The sequence below is a fragment of the Apodemus sylvaticus genome, chromosome 6 (assembly GCF_947179515.1).
Source record: "Apodemus sylvaticus chromosome 6, mApoSyl1.1, whole genome shotgun sequence".
Classification (NCBI taxonomy): domain Eukaryota; kingdom Metazoa; phylum Chordata; class Mammalia; order Rodentia; family Muridae; genus Apodemus; species Apodemus sylvaticus.
In genome coordinates, this window is record NC_067477.1 from 9832378 (window position 1) to 9858866 (window position 26489).

Consider the following 26489-nt stretch of genomic DNA (forward strand, 5'->3'; position numbering starts at 1 on the left):
ATTGGTTCCTTGAAATCTTTATTCATTAGGGGAAGATCACATGAAGGCACCTGAGTACTTGATTCGCTCCTCATCCCAGGCTGCCCCTCTTAGGGAAGCAGAACCAGCATCAAAATACAAACAGTACCAGGGCTGTCCACAACACACAGTCACAGTCACGCCTCACTCACCCACAAACACACTCATTCACTAGTTTACACACTCAGTCATTCTCGCCCATTCCTCCTCACTCACCCACAAACATACTCATTTACTAGTTTACACACTCACTTATAGTCACTCCCACCCATTCTCTCCTCACTCACCCACAAACACACTCATTCTTCACTAGTTTACACACTCAGTCACCTCCACCCATTCTCTCCTCACTCACCCACAAACACACTCATTCTTCACTAGTTTACACACTCGGTCACTCCCACCCATTCTCTCCTCACTCACCCACAAACACACTCATTCACTGGTTTACACACTCACTCAGTCACTCCCACCCATTCTCCCCTCACCCACAAACACACTCATTCACTAGTTTACACACTCCCACTTAAGCCTGTCCATTGTCCCCTCACTCACCCACACACTTATTCACTAGTTTACACACCCACTCCCACTGACTCCCACACATTCTTCCCTCACTCACCCACAAACACACTCGTTCACTTATTCCTCACTCCATCATTGATTCACCCACCCCTCCCTCCTTCTTTCTCACACACCACACTCTTTCCAGCCCACTCTCACCCTTGCTCATCAATCCCTCCATCTCTCACACACTACTAGTCTCTCTCCTCCCTTTCCCCTCCCTCTTTGGCCTACCTACTCCACAGAGTGCCCTGTAGTCCAGTAGTGAGGGAGGTAGACATGGTGAAGACCACCGTGCCATCCTGGGGTTTGTGGAGGGATGGAGAATGGGAAGTGTCTTAGGGTTGCTGTAATGAAACACCATGACCTAAAGCTGCCTGGGGGGAGGGGAGGGTTTATTTCTGCTAACATGTTCCAATTGCAGCTCATCATAAATTAGGACAGGAACCTAGAGGTAGGACCTGAGCCAGAGGCCATGGAGGGACGCTGCTTCCTGGCTTGTGCAGTGTGGCTTGTTTAGCCCTCTTTCTTATGCATTTATTTATCTATGTACTTATTGTTTTTTTTTTTCCCAAGATGGGGGTTTCTCTGTGTAGCCTCGGCTGCCCTGAAACTTGCTTTATAGACCCACCTACCTCTGTGTTGTATTCTGTAGCTGCCTGCTGCTACTACGGACTGGGTTCCTGGAACAGAAGCTGAGGGATAGATGGGGAAGGGGCGAAAAGAAGGAGGCCAGGACAATAGTTTACCATCGAGGCCCCAACTTTAATGGTAGTCAGACCATTTAACAGTTTGGGCAAGCCCTCCCCCCAGACCCCAGGCTGAGTTCTTGGGAAGTCCTTGGCTCCTCTGCTCAAGGCAGCTGGGTGGGTCACTTGCTTAATTCAGGAATTCGTAGACCTGGAGGAACAACGAATTTCACCTTCACTCTGAGAATAGGCTAGGAGAAGTTCACCTTGACCAATGTCAAGTACACTCCTTGCACTCCACCCTAGGATAAAAATTCCTGCTGTAACCTACTTCCCTATTATGCCCAAATGTCAGATTCCTGCCCAAAGCCCTTGGCCCTGGCCAACGTCAAGTTCCTCCCGTGTGGCATAACACCCCAATGTGGCTCTGTACACCTCTGCTTCTCAAGTGCTGTAATTAAAGGCATGCACCACCATGCTCCCCTATTCAGACTGCTTCCTTACAGCACCCACCAGTGGACCTCTCTACCAGTGGCTGCTGGTGTTCCACAGAAACGGAGAGCTTAGCTTTCTCAGGTCTCCAGTTATGAGGGCTCCTTTCATGCTAGCTTGGCACAAGCTAGATTCGTTCTAAAGGAAGGGGGCTCAGTTAAGAAACTGCCCCCGTCTGGCTGGCCACTGGGCAGCCTGGGGTAAGTTTTCTTGGTTGATTATTGATATGGGAGAACCCAATTCACCATGGGCAGTGCCATCCCTGGGCTGGCAGTCCTAGGTGTCATTAGAAAGCACGCAGAGTCGGGCAGTGGTGGCACACACACACACACACACACACACACACTCGCCTTTGATTCCAGCACCTGGGAGGCAGAGGCAGGCAGTGGTGGCACACACACACACACACACACACACACTCGCCTTTGATTCCAGCACCTGGGAGGCAGAGGCAGGCAGTGGTGGCACACACACACACACACACACACACACACACTCGCCTTTGATTCCAGCACCTGGGAGGCAGAGGCAGGCAGTGGTGGCACACACACACACACACACACACACACACACGCCTTTGATTCCAGCACCTGGGAGGCAGAGGCAGGCAGTGGTGGCACACACACACACACACACACACACACACACACACTTGCCTTTGATTCCAGCACCTGGGAGGCAGAGGCAGGCACTGGTGGCACACACACACACACACACACACACACACGCCTTTGATTCCAGCACCTGGGAGGCAGAGGCAGGCAGTGGTGGCACACACACACACACACACACACACTCGCCTTTGATTCCAGCACCTGGGAGGCAGAGGCAGGCAGTGGTGGCACACACACACACACACACACACACCTTTGATTCCAGCACCTGGGAGGCAGAGGCAGGCAGTGGTGGCACACACACACACACACACACACACACACTCGCCTTTGATTCCAGCACCTGGGAGGCAGAGGCAGGCAGTGGTGGCACACACACACACACACACACACACACACACACACACACACTCGCCTTTGATTCCAGCACCTGGGAGGCAGAGGCAGGCAGTGGTGGCACACACACACACACACACACACACACACGCCTTTGATTCCAGCACCTGGGAGGCAGAGGCAGGCAGTGGTGGCACACACACACACACACACACACACACACACTCGCCTTTGATTCCAGCACCTGGGAGGCAGAGGCAGGCGGATTTCCATGGCTTCTGCTTCAGGTTCTGCCTCCAGTTTCCTTCTTGGAGATCCTGCCCTGACTTTTTCTGAATGATAGACTACAGCCTATAAATTAAAATAAGCCCTCTCCTTTCCAAGCTGTTTTTGTTATGTTTTGTTTTTGTGTTTGTTCAAAGCAATGGAAATCTCAACCAAGACAGGAATTGGTACCAGGTTTTTGGAGTACTGCTGTGAGAGCCCTGCTGTGTGTTTGGGGGAGGATTATGGAAGAAGCATTTGGACTTTGGGCTGGAAAAGCCAGTGTGTGGTCAGGACTCTGAGGCCTGCCCTCTGGGACATTAGACGACCACTGAGAGCTGCATAGATGGCGGTGGGTTGGCTGTGACGCTTCAGAAGGAAGTTTGAAAGTCCTTCAAAGACCATCAGGGCGGTGACCACAATATTTTGAGTTCAGAACAATTAAAGTGAGATCTTGAGCTGGGCAGTGGTGGCGCACGCCTTTAACCCCAGCACTTGGGAGGCAGAGGCAGGCGGATTTCTGAGTTCGAGGCCAGCCTGGTCTACAGAGTGAGTTCTAGGACAGCCAGGGCTACACAGAGAAACCCTGTCTCAAAAAAACAAAAACAAAGGGCTGGAGAAATGGCTCAGCAGTTAGGAGCACTGACTGCTCTTCTGGATGTCCTGAGTTCAAATCCCAGCAACCACATGGTGGCTCACAACCATCCATTGAGATCTGACACCTTCCTCTGGTGTGTCTGATGACAGCTACAGTATACTTACATAAAATAAATAAATCTTTAAAAAACAAAACAAAAAACCCTAGGAAACAACTGTGTCCTGGTTTCTCCTTCTTTGAGTACTTCATCTTCTCCTCCTCCTCCTCCTCTTTATAACCATCATCAACAATACCATCACCATCATCATCATTTTGAGACAGCACTTCCAGACTGGCCTTGAACCTGCTTCCTGCCTCCCAAGTATTGGGATTAAAAGCATGAAAGCATGTGCTTCCACGTCCAGTTATTGAATTTATTTATTTTTTATTTTACAGGAGCCCACAGTTGAGAGAGTGAGAGTTTTAGAAAGACTGGATATTTTAAAAAGGTTTAAACTTCGGGAGAGATTTCAGCTGTTTTAAAGAGACTGAACTTTCAAAAACTGTAGTACTTTTAAAGTTATTTGTGCTTTATTAAAGCACTAAAATATTGTTATGATTTATTACAATGCTAACATAGTATTAACACGCCATCTTGGGGACAGATGGGAAAGGGAAGGTTCTAGTTGAATAGTAATGTGTCTGTGTGTCAAGCTGACAATTCTGGTGGCTAATTTTATGTGCCCTGGAGACAAACTGGAACCCTTTTGCAAGAGGGAACCTCAGCTGAGAAAATTCTGCCCCCAGATTTGTCTGTGGACAAGCCCAGGTGCATTCTCCTGATTGGGGATTAGTGTGTGAGGAGCAGCTCACTGTGACACTGGCACCCTGGTAGCCCTGGACACTGTTAGGAAAGCAAGCTGGTGGCTGGGCAGTGGTGGCGCACGCCTTTAATCACAGCACTCGGGAGGCCGAGGCAGGCGGATCTTTGAGTTCAAGGCCAGCATGGTCAAAAGAGTTATTTCCAGGACAGCCAGGGCAACACAGAGAAACCCTGTCTCGAAAAATTTTAAAAATTAAAAGAAGGAAAGCAAGCTGGTTTGGTGTGAGGGTTTATGCCTGGTCTTATTGTATCTTATTAGGCCATGTTGGGTTGATGTTACTGGGAGGCCTGCTATTTTCTAAAGGGAAATTGAGAAGGAAATCTGGGGGAGAGGGCAGATGGGGGGCTGGGAAGAGAGGAGAGGGAAAAAACTGCAGTCAGAATGTAATATGAGAGATTACATTTAAATGGAAAAGAAAGGAAGGAAATAGGGAGGAAAGAAAGGAGGGAGGGAGGAAGGGAAGGAGGGAAAGAGGGAGGGAGGGAGGGAGAGAGGGAGGGAAGAAGGGAGGGAGGGTAGAAAGGGAGGGAGGAAGGAAGGGTAGGAAGGGAGGGAGGGTAGGAAGGGTAAGAAGGGAGGGAGGAAGGGTAGGGAGGGAGGAAGGAAGGAAGGGAGGGAGAAATGGAGGGAGAGAGGGAGGGAGGGAGAGAGGGAGGGAAGAAGGGATGGAGGGAGGGAGGGTAGAAAGAGAGAGAGGGAGGGAAGGAAGGAAGAAGGGAGGGAGGGTAGGAAGGGAAGGAGGGAGGGAGGAAAAAAGAAAGCAAGCTGAGCAAGGCTGTAAACAGCCTCTTCTTTGGCCTTCGCATCAGTTCCTGCCTCTAGGTTCCTGCCTTGAGGTCCTGTTCTGATTTCCCTGGACGATAGACCGCAAGATGTAAAGGAATAAAGCCTTTCCCTCTCAAGTTGCTTTTGGTCACAGCTTTATCAAAGCAATAGAAACCCTAAGACACCATTCCTGCAAGGGCCACCAGGGGGAGCAGCACCAGGTCAGAGCTGGTGCTGTTAGCGCTGAGGGTGCCTGACCCACCTACCCCAGTGCCTTTGCTTTCTGTAGCATTTCCTTCCAGACATTTCTAAACAGCCACCTGACCGTAGGTACCATGGAATTATGGAGTCTTGTTTCTTATTATTTGATTTATTTTGACTTATTAATTTATTTTTTGCATCGTAGGGAACTTCTGACAATTCTCTTGCCTCCATATCTTGAATGATGGGTGTACAGGGGTGAGCCTTCCTCTACACCCAGTTTTAAATGTTGCTTGTTTTTGTTTTTGTTTTTTTTATTTAGCTGGAAGTACACACGGCATGCAGGTGGACGTCAGAAGGGACCCACAAGTGTCCTTGAAGCTCATTACCTCTCCCCCCTCCCTCTCAACACAGGAACCTTGAGATTATAGACATCTTGCTGTGCCAGATTTCACTTTGGTCCTGGGGATCCAGGCTTAGGCCCTTATACGTACATACCACACCCATAGAGCTGTTTCTGAGCCCCCAAAATTCAGTTGTAAGCGACACCGTAACTGAGTGTGTATATATAGGTCCTGTGGGGAGATCCCCTACTGGGTTTGTTGCTGGGGATTAGATTGTTGGGTCTGCCCTGGAACTGACTCCACACTCCTCTCCCTGCGCCTCATTCGATTGTGGAGGGTTCCTTGAGCCCCGGTGTGTCTAAAGGCACAAGCCCCATACCCCTGTGTCTTGGTGTCTCTTCTCTCATCCTCCCCTATCCTGCAGGCGCCCTTCTGCCCTCCATATCAGCTGTTTTTACCCACATTTGCATTTCCAAATTACAGGACAGTAGCGCAGGCTACACAGGCCCTGTCCTGACAGCTATATCCAGTTCACAGCATTTTCCCTAAGATGACTCCCTTTTTACATTCCCACAGGACTGCTTTGCTTTTTACTGTACATTAGACATAAGGGTGCAATCCTAACACTTCTAAGAATGCTTTGAGACCCGGGTATGGCAGTGTGTACTTTAAAAAAACAAAATCTATTTTATGTATGTGAGTACACTGTAGCTGTCTTCAGACACACCAGAAGAGGGCATCCGATGCCATTACAGATGGTTGTGAGCCACCACATGGTTGCTGGAAGTCAAACTCAGGACCTCTGGAAGAGCTATCTCTACAGGAAGACTCAGGACCGCTGAGCTATCTCTACAGCTCCAGTGTATACTTTTAATTCCAGCACTTGGAAGGCAGAGGCAAGAGGACCTCTGTGTTCAAGGCCAGCCTGGTCTACATAGCAAATTCCAGGACAGCCAGGGCTATACAGAGAAACCCTGTCTCAGAGGGAGAGGGGAAGGGGGAGGGAGGGGGGAAGAGGAGGGAGAGGGAGAACTTTGAAAGTCAACTGATATTCAATAACCACAGTCAACCTTAATCAGGAACCTAGGATTTTGCCATAGCCCACCTAGTCCATAGAGCTCTCGCAGATATATAGGGCATGTGAGACTGCGCCACCAGACAGGCACAAAAACTGGTAAAGTGGGGTGGGCGTGATCAAAGTTGGGGAATGGCAGAGAACTGGGGTGGTAGGAGTGGAGCTGCCCCCTCACAGCCACTAACGCCTGCTCTGGAACACATAGCCAAGTCCACAACTGAGAGGTCCCTGGAGCTCCTCTCCATGCTAATGAGGTCAATGACCTTCCCTAGCTGGACCTTATGCCCTTCTCTCAAAATTATGTAATCCCTGGATCACCCAAATAAAGCGTAAGTGTCCATGTCCACCTCCAATGAAGAAATACGAACAAGCTAAGATCATCTCAGAGAACTGCTTCATTTCAAATGGCCACTGGGAAGGCTTTGCTGATGACTCCTAAGTCACTAAGACTCCTGATGAAGGTCTTTCTCTTCTTCCACCCCTCCGGCTCTCCGGCTCTCCACGCTCGCTCTCAACTGGATCGGATCTTGCTGGGCTCAGGCCCAATACTCACCTTCAGGTCCATCATGTAGCTGGTGTTCTCATGCCCTGATGGAGACCGGATCCTCTTGTTCCTCTCTTCCTCTCCAGGCAGTGCACCAGTGGAACCTGGGTACCCCAAGAAGAGACCGGGAACCACACATGGTATTTATTACAGGTCCTAGTTTTCCATGTAGGTCTCGCTAGCAGCTGACACCCTGAAGAGCATCTGCCTTCTGAGCCAGTAAATTGGCGGTGCCCAGACAGCACTGGTGAGGAGAGGCAGAACCCAGCGCCTGCAACAAACTCAGGTACCACACTAACATCTCCAACCCAAGCCACTCCATTAAGAGCTTCAGGTTTCCACGAGTGTTCACTCTGTGTCTGTATCTACTCAAACTCTCTTGGGGGTCTACCCTCTGTATTTTCAGCTGCAAGCTGTGTTTCTCTGTTAAATCTGAGGCAGCTTCCTTATTGATTTTTCTCAGCTTTAGACTGGGTGTTTATTTCTTCTCAAGAGGAAGGATCTTTTCATAAGGAAATGGGTGGAGACCTAGATCTGGGCTCTAAGCAGGAGTATACTCACCATGTGTTTGGGTGTGCACACGTGGCATGCATGCACACACACACACACACACACACACACACACACGTTTTGTTTCTTGAGACAGGGTCTCTCTGTGTAACCCTGGATGTCCCAGAACTCTCTCTGAGGACCAGGCTGGTCCCAATTCATGGATCTGCCTGCCTCTGTCTCCCATGTGCTGGGATTAGTGATCATCAGCACTGCCTGGCCAGCCTGCTCTACAGAGTGAGTCCAGGACAGCTAGGGCTACACAGAGAAACCCTGTCTAAAAAAACCAAAAACAAAACCAAAAACAACAACAAACAACAAACAGCTAGACTTCCTTCAGTTATCTCCAACCTCACTATAACAACCCACACAGGGGTCAACCTGCTCCTAGTACCATCTTTGAGGACGTGGTGATCTGAATGAGAATGGCTTCTGTAGGCTCCCGTAGGCTTAGTGGGGGGGGGGGGGGTGTCAGTATTTGTAAGGGTTGGGAGGTGTGGCTTTGTTGGTGGAACTGCGTCTCTGGGAGTGGGTTTTAAGATTTCAAAAGCCCACACCAGGCCCAGTGTCTCTTTCTTAGCCTACAGATTGGGATGTAGCCCTCAGATACTGCTCTAACACCGTTCCTGTCGTGATAACAGACTAAGCCTCTGAGACCTTAAGCCAGCCCCAATTAAACATTTTCTTTATAAGCACTGCCTTGGTCATGGTTGTAGATGTTCTGTCTAAGCTCTACCCCACACCTACCTGGCTATAGCAGGCAGGTAGCCCCGCCCCAGAGATCTGGCCCACTATAAGAGGGGCTACTTGCCCCTCCTCTCCCTCTTAGCTCTCCACTCTCCCACATTCTCTCACCTCTCTGCCCCTGGGGCTCTTCCCCCCTCCACGTGGTCATGGCCGGCCTCCACTCCACTCTCTCTATTCTCTCTCTCTCCCCCCCTCCCCTCCCCCCTCTCTCTACCACTAACTCCCATCCCCTACTCTGAATAAACTCTATTCTATACTATGCCTGTGTGTGTGTGGTCCCTCAGGGGCAGAGGTGCCCAGGCAAGGGCCCGCCTGGACACCTTCCCCCACGCCGCTGAGCTACTCCCCTAACCCCCTATACTCTCCCCTTTTAAGCCCCTTCAATGGTGTCTCTTCACAGCAGCAGAACCGTAACTAAGGCAGAAGCTGGTACCAAAAGCCTTGCCTGCTGCCAGGGCCCTGCCCAAACTGTGGACAAGCAGGAACTGCAGAGTTGATTATCCACTTTGTCTAGAAAATGTAAGGTCAACCCTGCCCCGCCCACCCCTCCCCCGCAACCCCCCCCCCCCAATGCCTCGACCCTCCTGCTCTGAAAAGCCTCTAAAAAAGCGCTGCCCTGGTAGCTCTGACCCCAAAACCAAAGAGACCACAGGAGCCTGGGCCGGCCATAGGTGTATGTTTTCATGAACTGGTCTAATTGATACATATGCCATTTGGATTATGCCTCCTGCTACTGTTTATCCTTCGCAGCTCTGACGGCTGGGTGAATGGGCGAAATGCAGGTCTGTCAGCTTGGCGGCAACGGCAGGCTATCAACTCCTTCCCACAAGCTGCTCGTTGATTCATCGGAGGCGACCAGGCCTTTTGTTAGAGACTGGCAGACAGAACTGCCTTTTTAACAAGCCTCATCTTAAAGGATAAACAGGCCTCAGGTGTGCATTGTCACCAAAGACACATGCTTTGCAATGACTGGTCTCAGCAGTGACTATTTGTCTCTAGTCAGCGATGAGGTGGAAAAGAGACTGGTTTAAAGTCTACACAACTTACAAAGGTCTAAACAATGATTTAAGGCATTTCGGAAATAGAAACTATTTTAGACTTCTCCTCCGTGCGTTGTGCTCATACTAGAATTTCAAAGGTTAGAAGTTTTAATACTGACATCCTGATAAGCAGATAGAGCACTGGCTACCTACTACTGAGTCACAAGCTCAAGATTTTAAATCTCCTTTGGTTGTCTTTTAAGCATAGACTTAAAGGTACTTTTCATTGGGCCAAAAAAGTCTCTGTCTGCTGGTCGGTGGTAGTGGTGGCGCAAGCCTGTAATCCCAGCACTTGGGAGGCAGAGGCAGGCAGATTTCTGAGTTCGAGGCCAGCCTGGTCTACAGAGTGAGTTCCAGGCCAGCCAGGGCTACACAGAGAAACCCTGTCTCGAAAAAGACCAACAAACCAACAAAGAAAAAAAAAAGAAAAAAGTCTCTGTCCAATCTATATATCTGGCTCTCTGGACAGAGGGGGGAAAGCTCACGCTTTTTACACCCAAAGCTATCGCTTTTGCTGCAACTCAAAGGTGTGACTCTATTCTGGCTAAGTTTCCTCACATGTCTATTCCTGATGATCTCTCTCTCTCTCTCTCTCTCTCTCTCTCTCTCTCTCTCTCTCTCCTGGTCTTGAGATTCCCGTGAACCCAATTATTAGGACTACAGGCCTGAAAGTTCCAACATGCAAGAATTTACTTTAGTTCCTAAATTTTCTCTCCCTAGTCTATGAGGTCTCTACTGAGTTCCACTTGGCTGAGACAGCACCGGAGATCGCCTGCACACCACAAGCTGCTGAGCTCCGGATCTGCCGCAAACTGATGTGGAGCAGTCCAGCCGACATCACTGCCCCCTGACGTTCCAGCTGGCTCATCCAGCCAGATGCTTCTGATGAATGCCATATTGCCTGAATTCCTGCCTTCCTGGGCCCTGACATGGACACCTTAGTTTCAGTAGGAGGTAGTTATACATCCCTTGATCCTTGACCCACTCAACTGTTAGATCAAAATGGAACTCCCTGGCACAGGGGGACAAAATGGCCACCTATAGTGTCAATTGGCATACCAAAAAGTGGCCCCAGATTTATGAACAGGTTGATTCACTAACTGAAATGGTTCTACAATGATAGGGCACTTGGCTGATTATTATAACTTTAAGAGAAAATTACTGTCTCTATACAAACCATTTGTATATGGTTGTACTCAAAGGAACATTGCCAAAAGGGGATCTGAGATGAATTTATTGACTGGCGCCCTTGTCCATTTCTGGGCTCCTATAGATATTAACTCTGATGTCAGCCTCAAGAAAGCTTTGACCCTCTGTTTCTTGTCTGGGTACCGTTAAGCTGATGATTGTTAGATCCAAATATGAACAAGGCTGCACCGTCTAACAGTGCCACCCTCTGTAGGCCAAGCATTCAAACACATGAGTCTCAGTGGGCCAACCATATTCAAACCGCCACACAACCAAATTTAGTCCAGCTGTTAGGATGCTCACGCATGACTCTTTCGAACAGCACACACACACACACACACACACACACACACACACTCGCCTTTGGGTGTGCTCTCCCTCCCCAGGACTCCTGAAACCTTACTGCAGCCTACATTCAGGTCCTGGGCAGAGCTTCTCAGGCTTTGGTACGGACATCTGCAAGCACCCTGAGATCCTGCCCTTCCTCTGGAGTCTGCATCTTGGTCAGAGAAAAGCCAAATCTCCCACAGAACCTAGAAATCCTTCTGCGGGCTGGCTGTGGAGAGCTCTTGAAGCAGCAGGGCCTTTCCAGCCATGCTTTCTGTGTGTGAGGCCCTACCAAATGCAGAGACTCCTCTCTTGCCGTAAGGTCATTTAGGGATTACGTCAACTAAGGTTTCTGTGATGGCTATTCCGGGTTGTCAACTTGACTACATCTGGAATGAACTACAATCCAGAAATGGAGGGCACACCTGTGATTCAGATCTTTAGGCTGGAAGATACAGACTTCTGACATGGTATATGTCTTAGTTAGGGCTTTACTGCTATGAACAGACACCATGACCGAGGCAACTCTTATAAGGACAACATTTAATTAGGACTGGTTTACAGGTTCAGAGGTTCAGTTCATTATCATCAGGGTGGGAGCATGGCAGCGCCCAGGCAGGCATGGTGCAGGAGGAGCTGAGAGTTCTACATCTTCATCTGAAGGCTGCTAGTGGAAGAATGACTCCCGGCAGCTAGGATGAGGGTCTCATAGCCCAAATCCACAGTGTGACACCTACTCCAATAGGGCCACACTTTCTGATAGTGCCACACTCCCTGGGCCAAGCATATGCAAACTGTCACAGCATGACACATTGTTTTGGTCCAGATCTTGAGGCACAGTGGCCTCAAAAAGCTTAGGCCCACACAAGGTAGTACACAATTTTAATCCCAGGAAACCAAGGCAAACACATCTCTAGAGTTCAAGGACAGTCCGGGAAAGAGCGGAATTCCAAATCCAGGCGTGGTAGTACACACCTTTAATCTGGGCCACACCTTCTGCTGGAGGGTGACATAATTGGAAGAAGGAAGGCTCACTCTTGACCTGCTTGCACTTACTTGCCAGCACATCTGTTAGAATCTAGTTCTTCAGGATTCCAGCTTACACAGAAAACTAGATGAAATAACTACCCTCATGGGTTTCCCAGTCACAGATGCCCATTGTTGGGTTAGTTAGACTGCAAACAGTAAGTCATTATAATAAATTCTCTTAATATATAGAGACATCCCATAAGTTCTGTGAGTCTAGAGAACCCTGACTACTACAGTTTCCTTTGGGTTCTTAGCCTTACTAATAAAACAGTTTAAAACTGATTCAGAAAGAAGGTCATGAATTTTATTAAACTTAGAGGAAAAAAAGACAGGATAAACAAGCTGAAGAACCTGTGGCCTCCAAGAGATGAGAAAAACCGCCTTTCAAGTTGGGCAAGGAGGTTAAGGAACGAGCAAACGCACAGAGCCTTAGGCTTGTAGCCAGTACCCAGAAAGGAGATGAAAGAACGGAAATCCGGAGTTGGAGTTCAGCAGGAGTTTAGCACCAAGCCTCCCACCTGAGATTCTAGGACCCACAGGTAAAGTCAGGAACCCCACTACACCAAGGCTGAATGAACCCAGTGACATCTCTCACTCAAGATAATCAGACACAGTCCTAGAACCCCATGACGCACAGACAGTATGTAAGCAGGGACTAAGAGCAATGCTCTGCTCTGCACATCTGGAGGGAAGCCACCTTGATTTGCCCTGCAGCTGGAGAGCCTCCCCCAGGATCCTGACCCTTCCAGAGTCAGAGACTTAAGTTAGAGAGTGGACCTGACCTTCAGCTGAGATACCTCACACAGGTGAGCAGTGTTGGGGAGACAGGCTTAGGACCACAGTTAGGAATTTAGAGTGTGAATGACACTCAGCATAATAAAGTATAACTGTTACTATACTACTTGTTATACTAACTACACATTATCTTGCTCAAGACACTCAGGGATTAAGAATCCTTGCTGTCTTGACAGAGGACCTGGTACAGTTCTCAGCACCCACCCTGAAGCCCACAATCTCTTGTAGGTTCACACGTGATGTACAGTCAGTCATACGGGCAGGCAAAAACACTGACGCACATAAGTAAATCCAAAAATAATAGTAATTCAAAAAACCATGCTCAATGCTAGTATCCAGGTCAAAGTCCAGAGGGCATTTCTTTCCATCAAATAAAGGGAAAGTATGCTCAGGAATGGGAATGGGTTAGTGAGCTTAGGAGAGGAACTACAAAGACACGATGTGACTGTGACGTGTATAGCCGTACAATTTCTCGTACGGCATCGGTTTTTCTCTTGAACGCTCATTCATTAGCAGCCCAGGCGGGAAGGAGTTTCCAGTCTTTCCCAGCAAACTAGCTTGCTCCATGTGTTAACGTGGCATCCCCACTGAACATTCTGCATCCACTCACTTTTCCCCCCAAAACCCTCCAACCAATGCCGTCTGGACTTGGAGTCCTCGTTACGATCTTGTGCACTACCAGGACCTTATATTTTTATTTTTTTCTCAGCTGGAACTCGAACCAGGACCTGTTCAGGGATGCCACCAGCGAGCCTCGTCCAACCTTTCTCTGCTTCAAAGACGGTGTGGACAACGGCCATGCCCAGGGATGGCACTAACTGCCCCCGAAGGAAAAAAGTCCGAGACTTGTGAGTCAGGAGGGTCAGGATAGCTAAGGAGATGGAGCACTAGTGCAAGGGGGTGTGAGTAAGCACCCTCGGGGCGGGGCCAAGCGCACGGAGAACTGGGAACTGGGGCGGTGGCTAGGCGCGCGGAACCCTGGGAGCCGAGCGCGCGGAACCCTGGGAACTGGGGGTCGAGCCTTCGACAGACAAGGGATCGGGGGCGGAGCGAGGCGCAGGGAGACATGGGAACCGGGGGCGGAGCGGCCCGGCGCGCGAGCCTAACGGCTGAAGCCGAAGCGCGGGAGACGCTACCGGCGAGGCTCCGCCTTGCGTGGGTTTGAACAAAGCTCCGCCCCGCGCTCCACCAATCGGCGCTCGTGCGGCGGCGCCATGGCGACCCTTTGTGGGCGCTGACTGTTCCGGTGCCCGACGGAGTGGCGGGTCTGCCTTGCGGCGCAGGTAAGTGTGTTGGTGGTTTGCGCCTTCGAGCTTCTGCGGTCTGGGCAGCGTCCGCGCAGAGCACCTCCGGGGCGGTCGGGCGGGCGGCAGGCTCCTCCGGCCTCCGGCGCTGGCCGCCCTTCGGCGCTCACGACGCCGCGGCGTGTTGAGTGACACATACCGAGAGCCGGAGCGGCGGGTCTGAGCTGGCCGCGTCCCGCCCTCCGCCCACGCTGCCTCGCTTCCGCTCGCTCTTCCTCCTGTGGCCTGTCCTCGATCCTTTCTCCGCCGTCCCCCTTTCTTTGGTTCACCCGGCGTCGGTCCTCCATCTCACCTCTCGAACTCGCCGCCGCCTGCTGTGCGTTTCCCTTAAGAGCTGCGCGTGGCCCGCGGTTTTGGGGGACTGAACTTTCCCTGGCTTGTAGCAACGCCGAGCCCCGATCGTCCGTCTGCTGCTGGCCAGGGACCGATTCCGAGAGGGCTGGGTGGGCTCCGTGCAGCCGCCTGCCTGGTGAGTGTTGGCCTTGGGTTCTTTTCCTTTGTTTCTTGGATTTTAACTCCCTTGAGAAGTGTCTTGTGTTGCCTGCCCTTCCCCTGCTGCAGTAGACCCCACTTCTAAACTGATCATTTGTGGTCCAGTAATTACTGCCTGGCATCGGTGGAATGCGACTGGAACCCCGGCTCTGTCTTCTAGCCTGTCCTGAGGCCACATGGACTAGAAGAAGTCCCAGAAACCCTTTCTAAGGTTTTCCCCCCTATGTAGGTTCAGCAGGGAAAGGACTTCTTCCAGAACTTGAAACAGGCGTACAGCACCCGTCTATTTTCTCCTGGTGGCCTTTGTATCTGATGTACCAGATAGTAGAGCTGAGCTAGCCGTTGATTTAAATGATCCTGGGAATCATTTTCTGCACGAGAAATTAAGTTTGTCTCATCAACCTCCTGGATGCAGCCTTGTGGTTTTATAGATGAAATTAAAAATGCATTCAGAAATCTCCCCATGCTAGAGGTGCTAGTCTTCAAAGGAAGGCGGTCAGGAAGGTTCCCTCAGGTTGTCACCGGAACCTACCTCCAGGCATAAAAGAGCCCCACATCCTTCCAAGGGTGGGTCTGATAAAGTTTTTTAGTAACTACTGATATACCGTCTGAAGCAGACATAGTGGAGCAGTAAATTCCATCAAACAGCCATAAGTTCGCTGGCCCCAGCAGTTTTCCCTCTTCCCATTGCTTTTTGAGGAAGTATTTTAATGCAGTTGCGACTTTTTGTTGTTTTTGAGATAGGGTCTCCTGCAGGCCAGGCAGTGCAACCAGAAACAACCTTACTGTCCTCCTCTGCTTCCCAAGTATGCCACCATGCCCAGCTCGGAAACCACTAACTTCTGGTTCTCCTTAAAATCCAGCACCCAGATGAATGCATGCTGTGGTTACAGTCCAAGCCCAGGTTGTGATACCCCTGCTTAGGTAAAACCAAGACTAATGGATGGTCAGAGCCCAGGAAGCTGCATTTCCACATGGTCACCGAGGTAGGACGGCTCCAGGATTGATGGTTGTGGAGTCCTAGGCTGGGTCTTTACCCCAGGTCGTCTAGGGTGGTTATCACTCTCAATTCCACCTTACTGTCCACTGGCCTCTGCTGGCCTCAACACTGTATCTGAGCACCCAACAATGCCTGGCCCTTGTTGTTCAGCCAGTGCTTGGGGTGGAGAAAACTGGAGGGCAGGATTGTAGGTTGACTTAGCTTTGGGTGGAGGGGAAGTTAGACATTTACCTGGACTTGGAAAGACCTTCTGGCCAGCTGGAAATAAGTTGTGAGATATGGAACATAATTTATACAGAACTTAGCAGGGAGAATTTCCTGTCATCCTTCATTAGAAGGATTAAGCACCATCAGATCAGGCACAGGTGGCCACAAGGAAGCTGTGCCCAGGGGGTATAGGAGAGCTCCTGTGCAGGCACTATTTAGGGCTAGTCAGGACCTGTGCTGGTGATGCAGGCCTTCACCCTCAAGCCCCTCATTCCTCTCGCTCTCTTGCTAGTAGCTCCTCTGTCACCATCCTGGCTTGTGTTCTAAAGTGACATAAGCAAACAACAGTACATTCCATTCCAGGTGTGTGTGTGTGTGTGTCTGTCTGTCTGTCTGTGTGTGTGTGTGTGTGTGTGTGTGTGTCTGTGTGTACCTTCTGGGGCCACAAGAGGACATTGGATCCAAGGAACTGGAGGTATAGGGAGTCGTAAGTCATCTGTGAGTTCTGGGTACCCAGCCTTTATCATCTGTAAGTCATCTCTCCAGCCTTAAAAGTCCCTTTTTGGTTTTTTGGATTTGGTTTTTTCTAGACAGGGTTTCCCTGTGTAGCCCTAGCTGTCCTGGAACTCACTCTGTAGACCAGGCTGGCCTTGAACTCAGAAATCCTGCCTCTGCCTCCCAGAGTGCTGGGATTACAGGCGTGCGCCACCACCGCACAGCTTGTTTAAAATCTTTAAATGTGAGGATGGTGAACAAGACAGGACAGTGTCTGCCCCTAGCAAGACAAGGAGTGTTTGTTGGTTAAAGCTCTGCTGTGCAGAAGTTGTACATACTCTAAGGAGAAGGGACAGAGAGGAGTGTGCTTAATTTGCAAAGTTAGTAAATCAGAAGTAATTTCATAGCAGATATGCATGGTGAGGACTTTTGTTTCTTAGAAAACAGTTTTTTGATGTGTTTATTAAGGGCCTTCAAAATGTTCCTGCCCTTGTACTAATCCAGAAGTTTAGAGTACAGAAATAAAGTAGCAGGAATAGAAAACATTGTCTGTGGCTAGAACCACGTGGTGTTAGCTACACACTGCCTGGTGTGCTTTTGGGTGAACATAGGTGTCACTTATCAGAAGTGATGGTCCACTTGTTAATATGACATGATGGACAGAACTTGCTGTGGACTCAGCACAAGCGGAAACTAGTGCTGAGGAAGAAGAAAGGGCTAGGAAAAGGAAGCTAGATGGTTTCTCTCAGGGTTAGAATTTGTAGAGCTGCTCCCTATCCCCCAGAGTTTAGACTTCTCTGTGTAACAGCCCTGGAACTCCCTGTGTAGACCAGGCTGTCCTTTGACTCACACACATCTGCCTGCCTCTGGCTCCTAAGTGCTGGGACTAAACGTGTATACCTGGCTTTCGGAACAGTTTTTTGTTTTGTGATTTTTGGTTCTCTTCCAGGTTGTCTAGTGAGCTGTGGAAATAACCAGCCAAACAAGGGAGAACAGATGGGGGCTGTATTTGTAGCAGGTTTCTGTGGCCAGTTCTCACCATTATTTAGTAGTCTTGAGGAGAGCTTTGCAGTGGGGTGGCTGGGGTGGGTTAACTAGGTAATGTTTCTCCTATGAGAAACAGACCTTCTCCTGTGAGTAACAAACAGATTTATGGAACTTGCAGAAGTAAAACAGTTTTACGATTCGGCAGAAACACATGACAGCAGCAAAAATAACTTCCCAGTTTGGCACAAAAGTATTTTTTAAAGACCTTGGTGAAAAATTCTGCCTATTCAGGTTTCTGACACAAGAATCTTGCTCTGGAACTTGTGTGTAGACCAGGCTACCCTTGAACTGATTGATAGAGAGCCACCTGCCTCTAGTGTTGAGATTTTAATTTTTTAATTTTTTTTCCCGAGACAGGGTTTCTCTGTGTAGCTCTGGCTGTCCTGGAACTCACTCTGTAGACCAGGCTGGCCTCAAACTCAGAAATCTGCCTGCCTTTGCCTCCAAGAGTGCTGGGATAACCAGTGTGCTTCACCACTGCCCGGCTAGTGTTGAGATTTAAAGAGTTATATCACCACACTCTACGGTTCTGTCCTTTCTCGAATAGACTGCTTCTCCAGAAAGATAAAATCTTCACACGCCTAGCATGACCTCCTCACTGGATTCCCCATGCTATTGGCTCAGAGTACAGAGCCTCATCTAATGGATATTCTGGAGCTCCAGAATTCCCTCTGTCTTGTTGGGAACTCAGTCACATAGCAGACTTCAACTTTCCAGCTTTAGGATGAACTAAGAGGGCCTAGAGAAGCAGGACTATCTACTACATAGGAAACATAGGGGCCTAATGCCCCCTCCTTGTCTGTGATTCTCCAGTGAGCCCTCAGTAAACACCATTTTTAAGTTAGACTGTAATTTAGTTCTCATATCCTGTGATTGACTGTCATAGGTATTTCCCTCTTTGGTTAGTTCTGAGATGGCACCAGAAATGCTGTTAGCTTTTTATATCCTGGTTATAGGGCATTCGCTGGACAGTTGACTGACAGAGTCCTGGAGAGCCTGCTGTTTTCCAGGTTGTTCTGTAGGTCAGTCTTGGGAGCTGGTCATTGCAGAGTTGTTTCCTCTGCTCCGGCCAGCATTTGTATGTTTTCTCTTGTAAGACCACATGCTCTTGTGTGCTTCTGGGCTTCCTTTTTAGGCAAAAGAACTTCCTGGTGTAGAGGGATTTTAATCCAGCAACTTGGCTGCTCTGACAAGAGATCATATCCAAAGACCTTTTAGATCTCTATGTGATCCAGTCTAGGAATGCAGACACGCCCCGGATTACAATTTGATATAGCTGGAATACTGACCCGCCCTTTGGACACACCTTTAATCACTATGAAGGTAACTTATAGAAGGAAGTAGCCTTGCTTAAAGGTGATAACTAATTGAGGGGCAGACAAAGTGATGAATCAGAGAAAGATCTGACAGAATGAGTTGAGTTAGAGATAGGATTTGCCCAATTCACTTGAGATCAGCACAGGAAAGAGGCTGCTGAAGAGCAGTGAGAGGGGTGTGTGTTCAGGAGTTTCCCAGAGGCGGGTTGCAACAAGAACAAGCTAGACACAGGTGAGACAGCATGTCCGAAACTGAGGAAGACCCAGAAAGTAGTTGGCAAAGTTAGTTATGAGGTCAAGGAGAGCAATTCAGTTAGAAGCCAAGAGAAGTCGATTGAATCAATTGACTTGGAAGATTAAACTGTATGGAGGCTAGAAGCCTCCCGGCCTAGGCCTAGGACAGTTAAAACAAAGGAAGAAACGCCTTCCCTCAGACCAAGCCATATATTTGAGGGGTGATGACAGGATGTTAGTATACCCCAGGCTGGTCTTTAATGCCAGTGATCTTCTTGCCTTTTGAATACAGGGTTCATAAGTATGTGTTGCTGATTTTGGTGTACTTTGAACCATCTTCAGATGTGAGGTATGAGTCTCTGAAGCCTGTTTATCATTTTTGGGGTTTTTTTGTTTGTTTTGTTTTTTTTTTGTTTGTTTTGTTTTGTTTTGTTTTTGTCTTATGACCTTCAGTTTAATCAGGGTTGCTTTTGTTAACATGGGTAGGGATAGTGGAGAAGGGCAACTTAACCTTTGGTGACTATACCACCAAAGGAGATTACTCCCTCCCCCAGCCACCTTTTGTGTGCACCTCTCTCATTCATGAAAGAATTAGAATGGGTTCCATCTTGTGCACATAACTGCAGCTGCTGTGATTTTAAGTGTATAGCTGCTAGTCATGTCCAGGCAACATTTCACAAAACCCTGATCCTCTGTCTCTACCATCCTTTCTGGCTGGCTTCCAGGATATTTCTGGGCTTTGGAGCCAGGGAGTATTGATAGAGTTGTCTGGTTTAGAGCTAGGCACTCACTAGTTCCTTATTCTTGGTATTTCGGCCATTTATGAGTCTGCATTATCACCTACCTTATAATGAAGGAAAAGAGCTTACTACCAAAGTATAAATAGTATCTCAAGAAGGGCCAGAGAATTGGCAGTAAAAGACTATTTCATGAGGCCAGGACCAGTGGACTCAACAGGTTAAATGCTCGCCACACAAAATGAGGATCAGAGTTCATAGCTTTAGTGCCTGCATAAATGCCAGGCAGGTATGGTGGTCCAACTCAAGTGTAGAGCAGGAAGTGAGGAAGATACCAGAAATCAGCCTCTGGTCTCCAAGCACACACACAAAGCACCTGAATTGCTTCTGCTAAGAATATTCAAGGTTCTGGTTTTTGGACTAGAGTCTCACCAGGAAACTAGTAGGTCCTGGCTCTCTGGAACTCACTGTGTGGACCAGGCCAGCCTCTGTTTCCTAGGTGCTGGGAGTCTAAAGCATGGGCCACTGTGGCAGGCAAGTGCTCTTTAACTTCCTGGACGTGGAGCTAGGGCGGTTTGCTGGTTAAGAACACTGCTGCTGTTCAGGGAACCTAGTGTTCTCACAGCGCCCACACGACGACTCAGCCACACGCAACTTCCTTTCCATGCTAGCTGACAGCCTATTTTGGGCTCCACAGGCTCTGTATGCATATGGTGCAGACAAACAGGCAGGCAGGCAAAATATCAGTTTACACACACAAAATCTTTTAAAAAAAATAAACTTGGTTTGTATTTGAACACTTGGTCCCAGCTGATAGTGCTGCCTGGCAGGTTACGGAGCCTTTAAGATGTGAGGCCTTGCTGAAAGTAAAACTGGGGGCAGACTTTGAAAGTTTTATTTATACCTTGGCCCTACTTTCTCTCTGCTTCCTGTGTGCAGATGACACGTGACGCCAGGTTGGCCTCACCCTTCCACTGGCTGGCTTTCCTGTCATGATGGACTGAGAGTATGTTCCTTCTTTAACTGCAGACCCAAACTAAGTTGCTCTCTGTCGGGGCAGTCTATTATAGCAACGGAAAATAACTAATATGACTGTGTTACAGAGATTTCTTCTTTGGTGGTGGTGGTAGGTATGTTTGAAGGATCTGTGTTTAACAGGCTGCTCTCTTGAATCCTTCTGCATTCATCTCCAGAGCAGAGGAATTAGAAGTGTGCGGCACTAAGAAATGAAAATTAGATTTCTTTTTCATTTTTAAAAAACTAATTACATGTTTAAAGCCACGTTCGGCTACATTTCTTGCCACTCCTTTTTCACTTAGGTTGGTGTGGGGTGTGTAGGGACTAAAGCACTATGTGGCCGCTCCTGTCTAGGAGTGCTCTCACACGACACCTCCTGCCCCGCCCCCTGGCCAGCTGCTGCCTTGTCTTGCCACTGCTTGAATATAAGGAGAAAGGATTGCCTGGGGTGTGTTCTCTGAACGCTGGCTTATGGTTCCAATCGGAGTCCTGGGTACTTCACTGGATTGCTTCCAGTTTTAGGCAACTGTAAATAGAGTACTATAAACATTTTTGTGCAAGTTTTTACATGAATATTAGCTTTCCACTCACTGGAACAAATACACAATAAAGGTCACATTATGTAAAGATCTGTGACTTTGAAAGAAAAGTAATCTCAGCTCTGGAGAGGCTGAGGCAGGAGGCTCACAAGGGTTAAATAGCAAGATACTGTCTCAAAGCAACACTACCATATTTCTCATTTGTATTCATTTATCTGTTGATGAAAATTATATTAGAACTGGGCTTTGTTGTCTGTGACAGTGGCTATGCCTGAGGTAACCTCTCAGATAATGACTTGGGTACTTCTGTGTTGTCACCTATTTAGCTGTCAGAAATTGTCCTGGGTACTGTCAGCCAGGAAGCTGAGGTATGCTAGCTAAATGGTGTCTTTTTTGGTTCCCACAGGACAGGATGTTTGCTAGAGGGCTGAAGAGGAAATATGGTGACCAGGAAGAAGGAGTAGAGGGTTTTGGCACTGTCCCTTCCTATAGCCTGCAGCGACAGTCACTCCTGGACATGTCCCTTGTCAAGCTCCAGCTCTGTCACATGCTAGTGGAACCCAACCTCTGCCGCTCGGTCCTCATCGCCAACACCGTCCGGCAGATCCAGGAGGAAATGAGTCAGGATGGCGTGTGGCATGGGATGGCACCCCAGAATGTAGAACGGCCACCAACTGACCGCCTAGTGTCCACAGAGATCCTGTGTCGTACAGTGAGGGGGGCTGAGGAAGAGCAACCCACTTCTGAACTGGAGGATGGTCCCTTGCAAAACTCCTCTTCCGAGCTTCCCACAGTTGGCTCAGCACAGGGGCAGAGGAACCCTCAGAGCAGCCTCTGGGAGATGGACAGCCCACCAGAAAACCGGGGAAGCTTTCAGAAGTCACTGGACCAGATATTTGAGACGCTGGAGAACAAAAACTCCAGTTCAGTGGAGGAACTCTTCTCAGATGTGGACAGCTCCTACTACGACCTGGACACGGTGCTAACAGGAATGATGAGTGGGGCCAAGTCCAGTCTCTGCAATGGCCTTGAGAGCTTTGCTGCAGCCGCCCCTCCTCCCAGCTCCACTTGCAAGTCTGACCTGGCTGAGCTGGACCATGTGGTAGAGATTCTGGTGGAGACCTGAGAGAGGACGCCCCAGTGTGCCAAGGACAAGGCCACCACTCCTCATGAAGCTCACATGTGCTGTGACCCAGAGACAGACAAGCACTTGCCCTAAGAGGGGCTCTGACTATGAAACTGTCCTGTACAGATTTTCCTCTGCAGGGATTGCAGCCCTGGAGCTGCTGCCTCAGGCTAATTCCCTGGGAGGACAGAGCAGATGCCATCTCAAGGGACTGAGCTCTCTGAAGGCTTCTGGGCCCTGGGCTCATTACCCTGCTTGTGACCTTGGAGTCACTGTGGAGGATGGAGGGCCACAGCTATGTCTAGTCCACGTTAAATTAGATAGGGGAACTTTCTAAAATTAAGTTTTATATGTTTTGGGCAATATTTTGTCTTAAGATATATTTTTTAAGCTTTTTATACTTTAGATTTTTTCAGCTATTTTCTTAAAAGTATATTTTTTCTACAGACATCCTCTGCTGCTACCTTAGAAACATAACCTAAATACGATTGGTGTGTGTCATTTTTAAGGTTTAAATAGAAAACTTTTTTGTTAATGTGTCTCTACACTCCCAAGGCAGCTGTCAATGTAGCCGGCCAGGTGTTTTCATGAGAGGCTCCATTATGGTCTACCTTCTAGTAGAGAGCTTGAAATGAGAACCAGTACTGCTCCCCTGCCCCTCCCTGGGGCTGCTCTGCAAGGCTGTCTTCTAGGCTTTTGTGTGCTAGGTGGTTTTATTTATGCCTATTTATATGTAAATGCCACTGAAGGGTAGTCTTCCACCTGGGAATCACACATCAGTTCTTCAGAGACTGCTGTGAGGCAGTGCCTTATGCAGGTCTAGTCCTTGGCCATCACAGTCTGGTTCCCAGCCCAGCCCTGTGTGACGTGAGGACATGACATTGCCAACAACACCAGCACCACATGCTCCATGTCAAGTGTATCCGTGGAGACCACTGGCCGTAAAGCAGGCACATGTGTGCCTAGGAAGTGTGTGCAGTCCCACCCTGTGCTCGGTGGGAGATACCTGTGCTTGCTTCTTTTAAAATGGTGCTTAAGCATTTTAAGGTTAAAAACAATCTGGCTCCATATAATTTAGGGCTCCTCCATCCCAGGGTGGCCCCTGTGCGACCGGTCTGCTTGGATCTCAAGGTCCTAAACCCGATCACACGTCAGGCTTCACCCCCATGTGTGCTTTCTGTTACTCTTGCTTTTTTTGGACTTCCACCTGAGCCTAAGAGGTTTTATTTTGTATGTGTGTATGACTATTCTTCAATATCAACAGTGTAAACCTCACTTTATTAAAAGTATCCAGCAAATGAAATGTGTTGGGAGCTCTTTTCCATCTTAATCCTTCAAGTGAGCTTGTTCTATCCTGTGTGACTTCGGCATTTTATATGCTTTGTAATGTAGACAAACTTTTTGTGGTAAGCAGGCAATGGGTTTATTTTCCTGACCTCATGGCTCCTGGGACAAAATTCCCCCTTCTCTGAGCCCCTGCTTGTCCTCCCTGGGTCCAGGGCTCTGGGTAAGTTGTAGGAACAGGCTGGCTAAGCCCAGGTCAGTGAACAGTGGTCTGCAGGGTTTCTCCTTTATCAAAGCTAGTTTAAAGTGTTTTACTAATAAGCCTAAAGCAGGACTTTTTCATTTTATTTATGCCTGTGTGCAGGTCAAAGGACAACTTTCTCAGCTTTTCTCTGAGCCTAGGAATGGAACTCAGGTTCAGACAGCAGAATAATCCCGGCTCTAAAGATTTCTGCTCCTTCTGGTAAAAGTAAGATCTTTGGAGAATGAGGCATGTCAAGCCGCGCCCCCCCCCCCCCCCACACACACACACACACAGAGTTTCTCTGTGTAGCCCTGACTATCCTGGAACTCACTCTGTAGACCAGGCTGGCCTCGAACTCAGAAATCCACCTCTGCCTCCCAAGTGCTGGGATTAAAGGCTTGCGCTACCACCACCCGGCTAAGCATGTCAACTTCTAAGATGCTCTTTTTAGGAGGTTGCTGGGAGACCTGATAGTGACCAGCCTCGCCAAGGTCTTTTTAAAACCCCGCTGCCTTCAACTTTCTGCCTGGATCATAAATGTGGACTTTGGAAGGTAGGGAGCTCCAGCTTGTGTTGCTGAGTTTCCTGGGCATCTCCTGCCAGGTTTAGTCATGCGTGTGACATTTTTAGGATAGATAGAAATTTGATGACTGAGAGCAGATTTTCCATGTGTTGGTCAGTAGCTGACCAGGAACATAGCTACCCCTGGCAGCCTGCTCTTAATTTCAGATTGGGCTCAGCCTCTCATGTCTGAGCTGTCCCAGCCTTTTATGCTCAGTACTGCATGTACCTAGTAAAGTACCCCACATCATTTCATCAGAGCTAGGGTATGGTCCTACCCCTCTGAAGATCTAATTAAAGGGGTCAGGGAAGGAGTACATCTTGTTGAGTGGTGTAGCCACTGATACTGTGGTCCGCATTCTCCAATAAATAACATTCTACCCACACTGGCATACAACCTAATTAAACTAGGTCGCATTTAAAAACAAAAAAAGGACATGTAACCAGGAAGAAGATTGGGAAGGAAGGGTTCAGAGGGAGAAGGCACCTACCAAGGACATTACAGCCCCAGATACATGAACTGCATCTGCTACCTGTTCTTTGGTTCCTACCTGCCTTCCTCTAGACAAGTAGTCGGTGATGTTGCATTAGAGGTAGAAAGTTTCTGAAGAGGGGGATCTCATGTTAATTATGGGGTATCTTCCTTGAGGCGAGCAGAATACTGCTAGATTAAGAACACGACTCCCTGGTCTACAGAGTGAGTTCCAGGACAGCCAGGGCCACTGTCCCGGAAGAACACCTGACTGCGGCACACCCTGTTCTGCTGACTCCTGCCTTCCTAAAGTTCCCATTCTAGGGCTCCATCTATGTTGCTTTACTGCTGATCCATCCCATCAGTTGCGACAAAGCAAAGTGTGGGACAAAAACCAAGACGGGGTCCCTGCTGCCCCTCAACAAAGCAAGCAGCCTAGAAGCCCCCAGGCTCTTCCAGGCCTCACCCTGCCCTTGCAGCTTGGTAAAGACTTGAAACAGGACAAGTGGCCATGCCGAAGAGGGCAGAAGGTAGGGACAGGAACCAGGGCACACAGCAACACCCAAGGCAGAGCCGGCAGTGAGGCTGAGACCCTGGTTCCTGCCTGTGCATCAAATCCCAGCTCTTGGTGAGGGAGGGGGTGGGGACAAGTGTCCTCCCTGGGCAGCCCTGCTGTTGCTGAGGAGGGTGGGAAGGGCAAGGGCTCTGAGGACCTGTTGCTTTCCAGTGCTGTGCTCTGGGGTTGCTGCACACACTTCAGGTTGTCTCAGTTGCACGGACCTCTGGGATGCTGCAGCTGCAGGAGCCCGAGAGCCGGGCGCATGCAGTTCAGAGCACTGGCAGGGTGCTCTGGCTTAGTTGCTCATCCCTGCTTTCGTAGACAGAAATCACATACATTTATGGCATATATGATGTTTTCAGATATCTAGGATAGCTATATGATGCTGGTGGTGACCGAAGGTGTTATCTCAACTGTTATTACTTGAAAAAAATGAGAACACTCAAAAATCTTTTCAGTCATTTCTGAGAATATATGCATATAATTTTTTAAAAGACAGTTTTCTTAAGAGTTTTACTGCTGTGAACAGACACCATGACCATGGCAACTCTTATAAGGACAACATTTAATTGGGGCTGGCTTACAGGTTCAGAGGTTCAGTCCATTATCATCCAGGCAAGAGTGTCCCCGCAGGCATGGTGCAGGAGGAGCTGAGTTCTACAGTTTTCTCTGAAGGCTGCTAGACTGTCCTCCAGGCAGCTGGGACTAGGGTATTAAAGTCCACGCCCACAGTGACGAGGCCACACCTCCTATTAGTGCCACTCCCTGAGCCAACATAGACAAACCATTACAAAGGTGCTTCTCTGGATAGCC

At 48.9% G+C, this 26489-nt stretch overlaps 1 protein-coding gene across 10 annotated transcripts; it reads left to right on the forward strand.

Moving 5' to 3' along the window:
• The first annotated feature begins 14237 nt into the window (after positions 1-14237).
• On the forward strand, positions 14238-23859 carry Cdca4 (cell division cycle associated 4). Of its 10 annotated transcripts, none has more exons than XM_052184906.1 (5): positions 14381-14815; positions 18723-18910; positions 19430-19486; positions 20814-20880; positions 21837-23859. In XM_052184906.1, the coding sequence occupies exon 5, from the start codon at positions 21843-21845 to the stop codon at positions 22554-22556; it is 714 nt and encodes a 237-aa protein (XP_052040866.1). In that variant the 5' UTR covers positions 14381-14815; positions 18723-18910; positions 19430-19486; positions 20814-20880; positions 21837-21842; the 3' UTR covers positions 22557-23859. The 10 variants fall into 10 exon arrangements, with proteins under 10 accessions (XP_052040862.1, XP_052040865.1, XP_052040868.1 ...); XM_052184907.1 differs by lacking the exon at positions 20814-20880 and adding an exon at positions 15702-15824 and having other exon boundaries at positions 14382-14815; XM_052184905.1 differs by lacking the exons at positions 14381-14815; positions 20814-20880 and adding an exon at positions 14240-14325.
• Positions 23860-26489: the final 2630 nt, after the last annotated feature.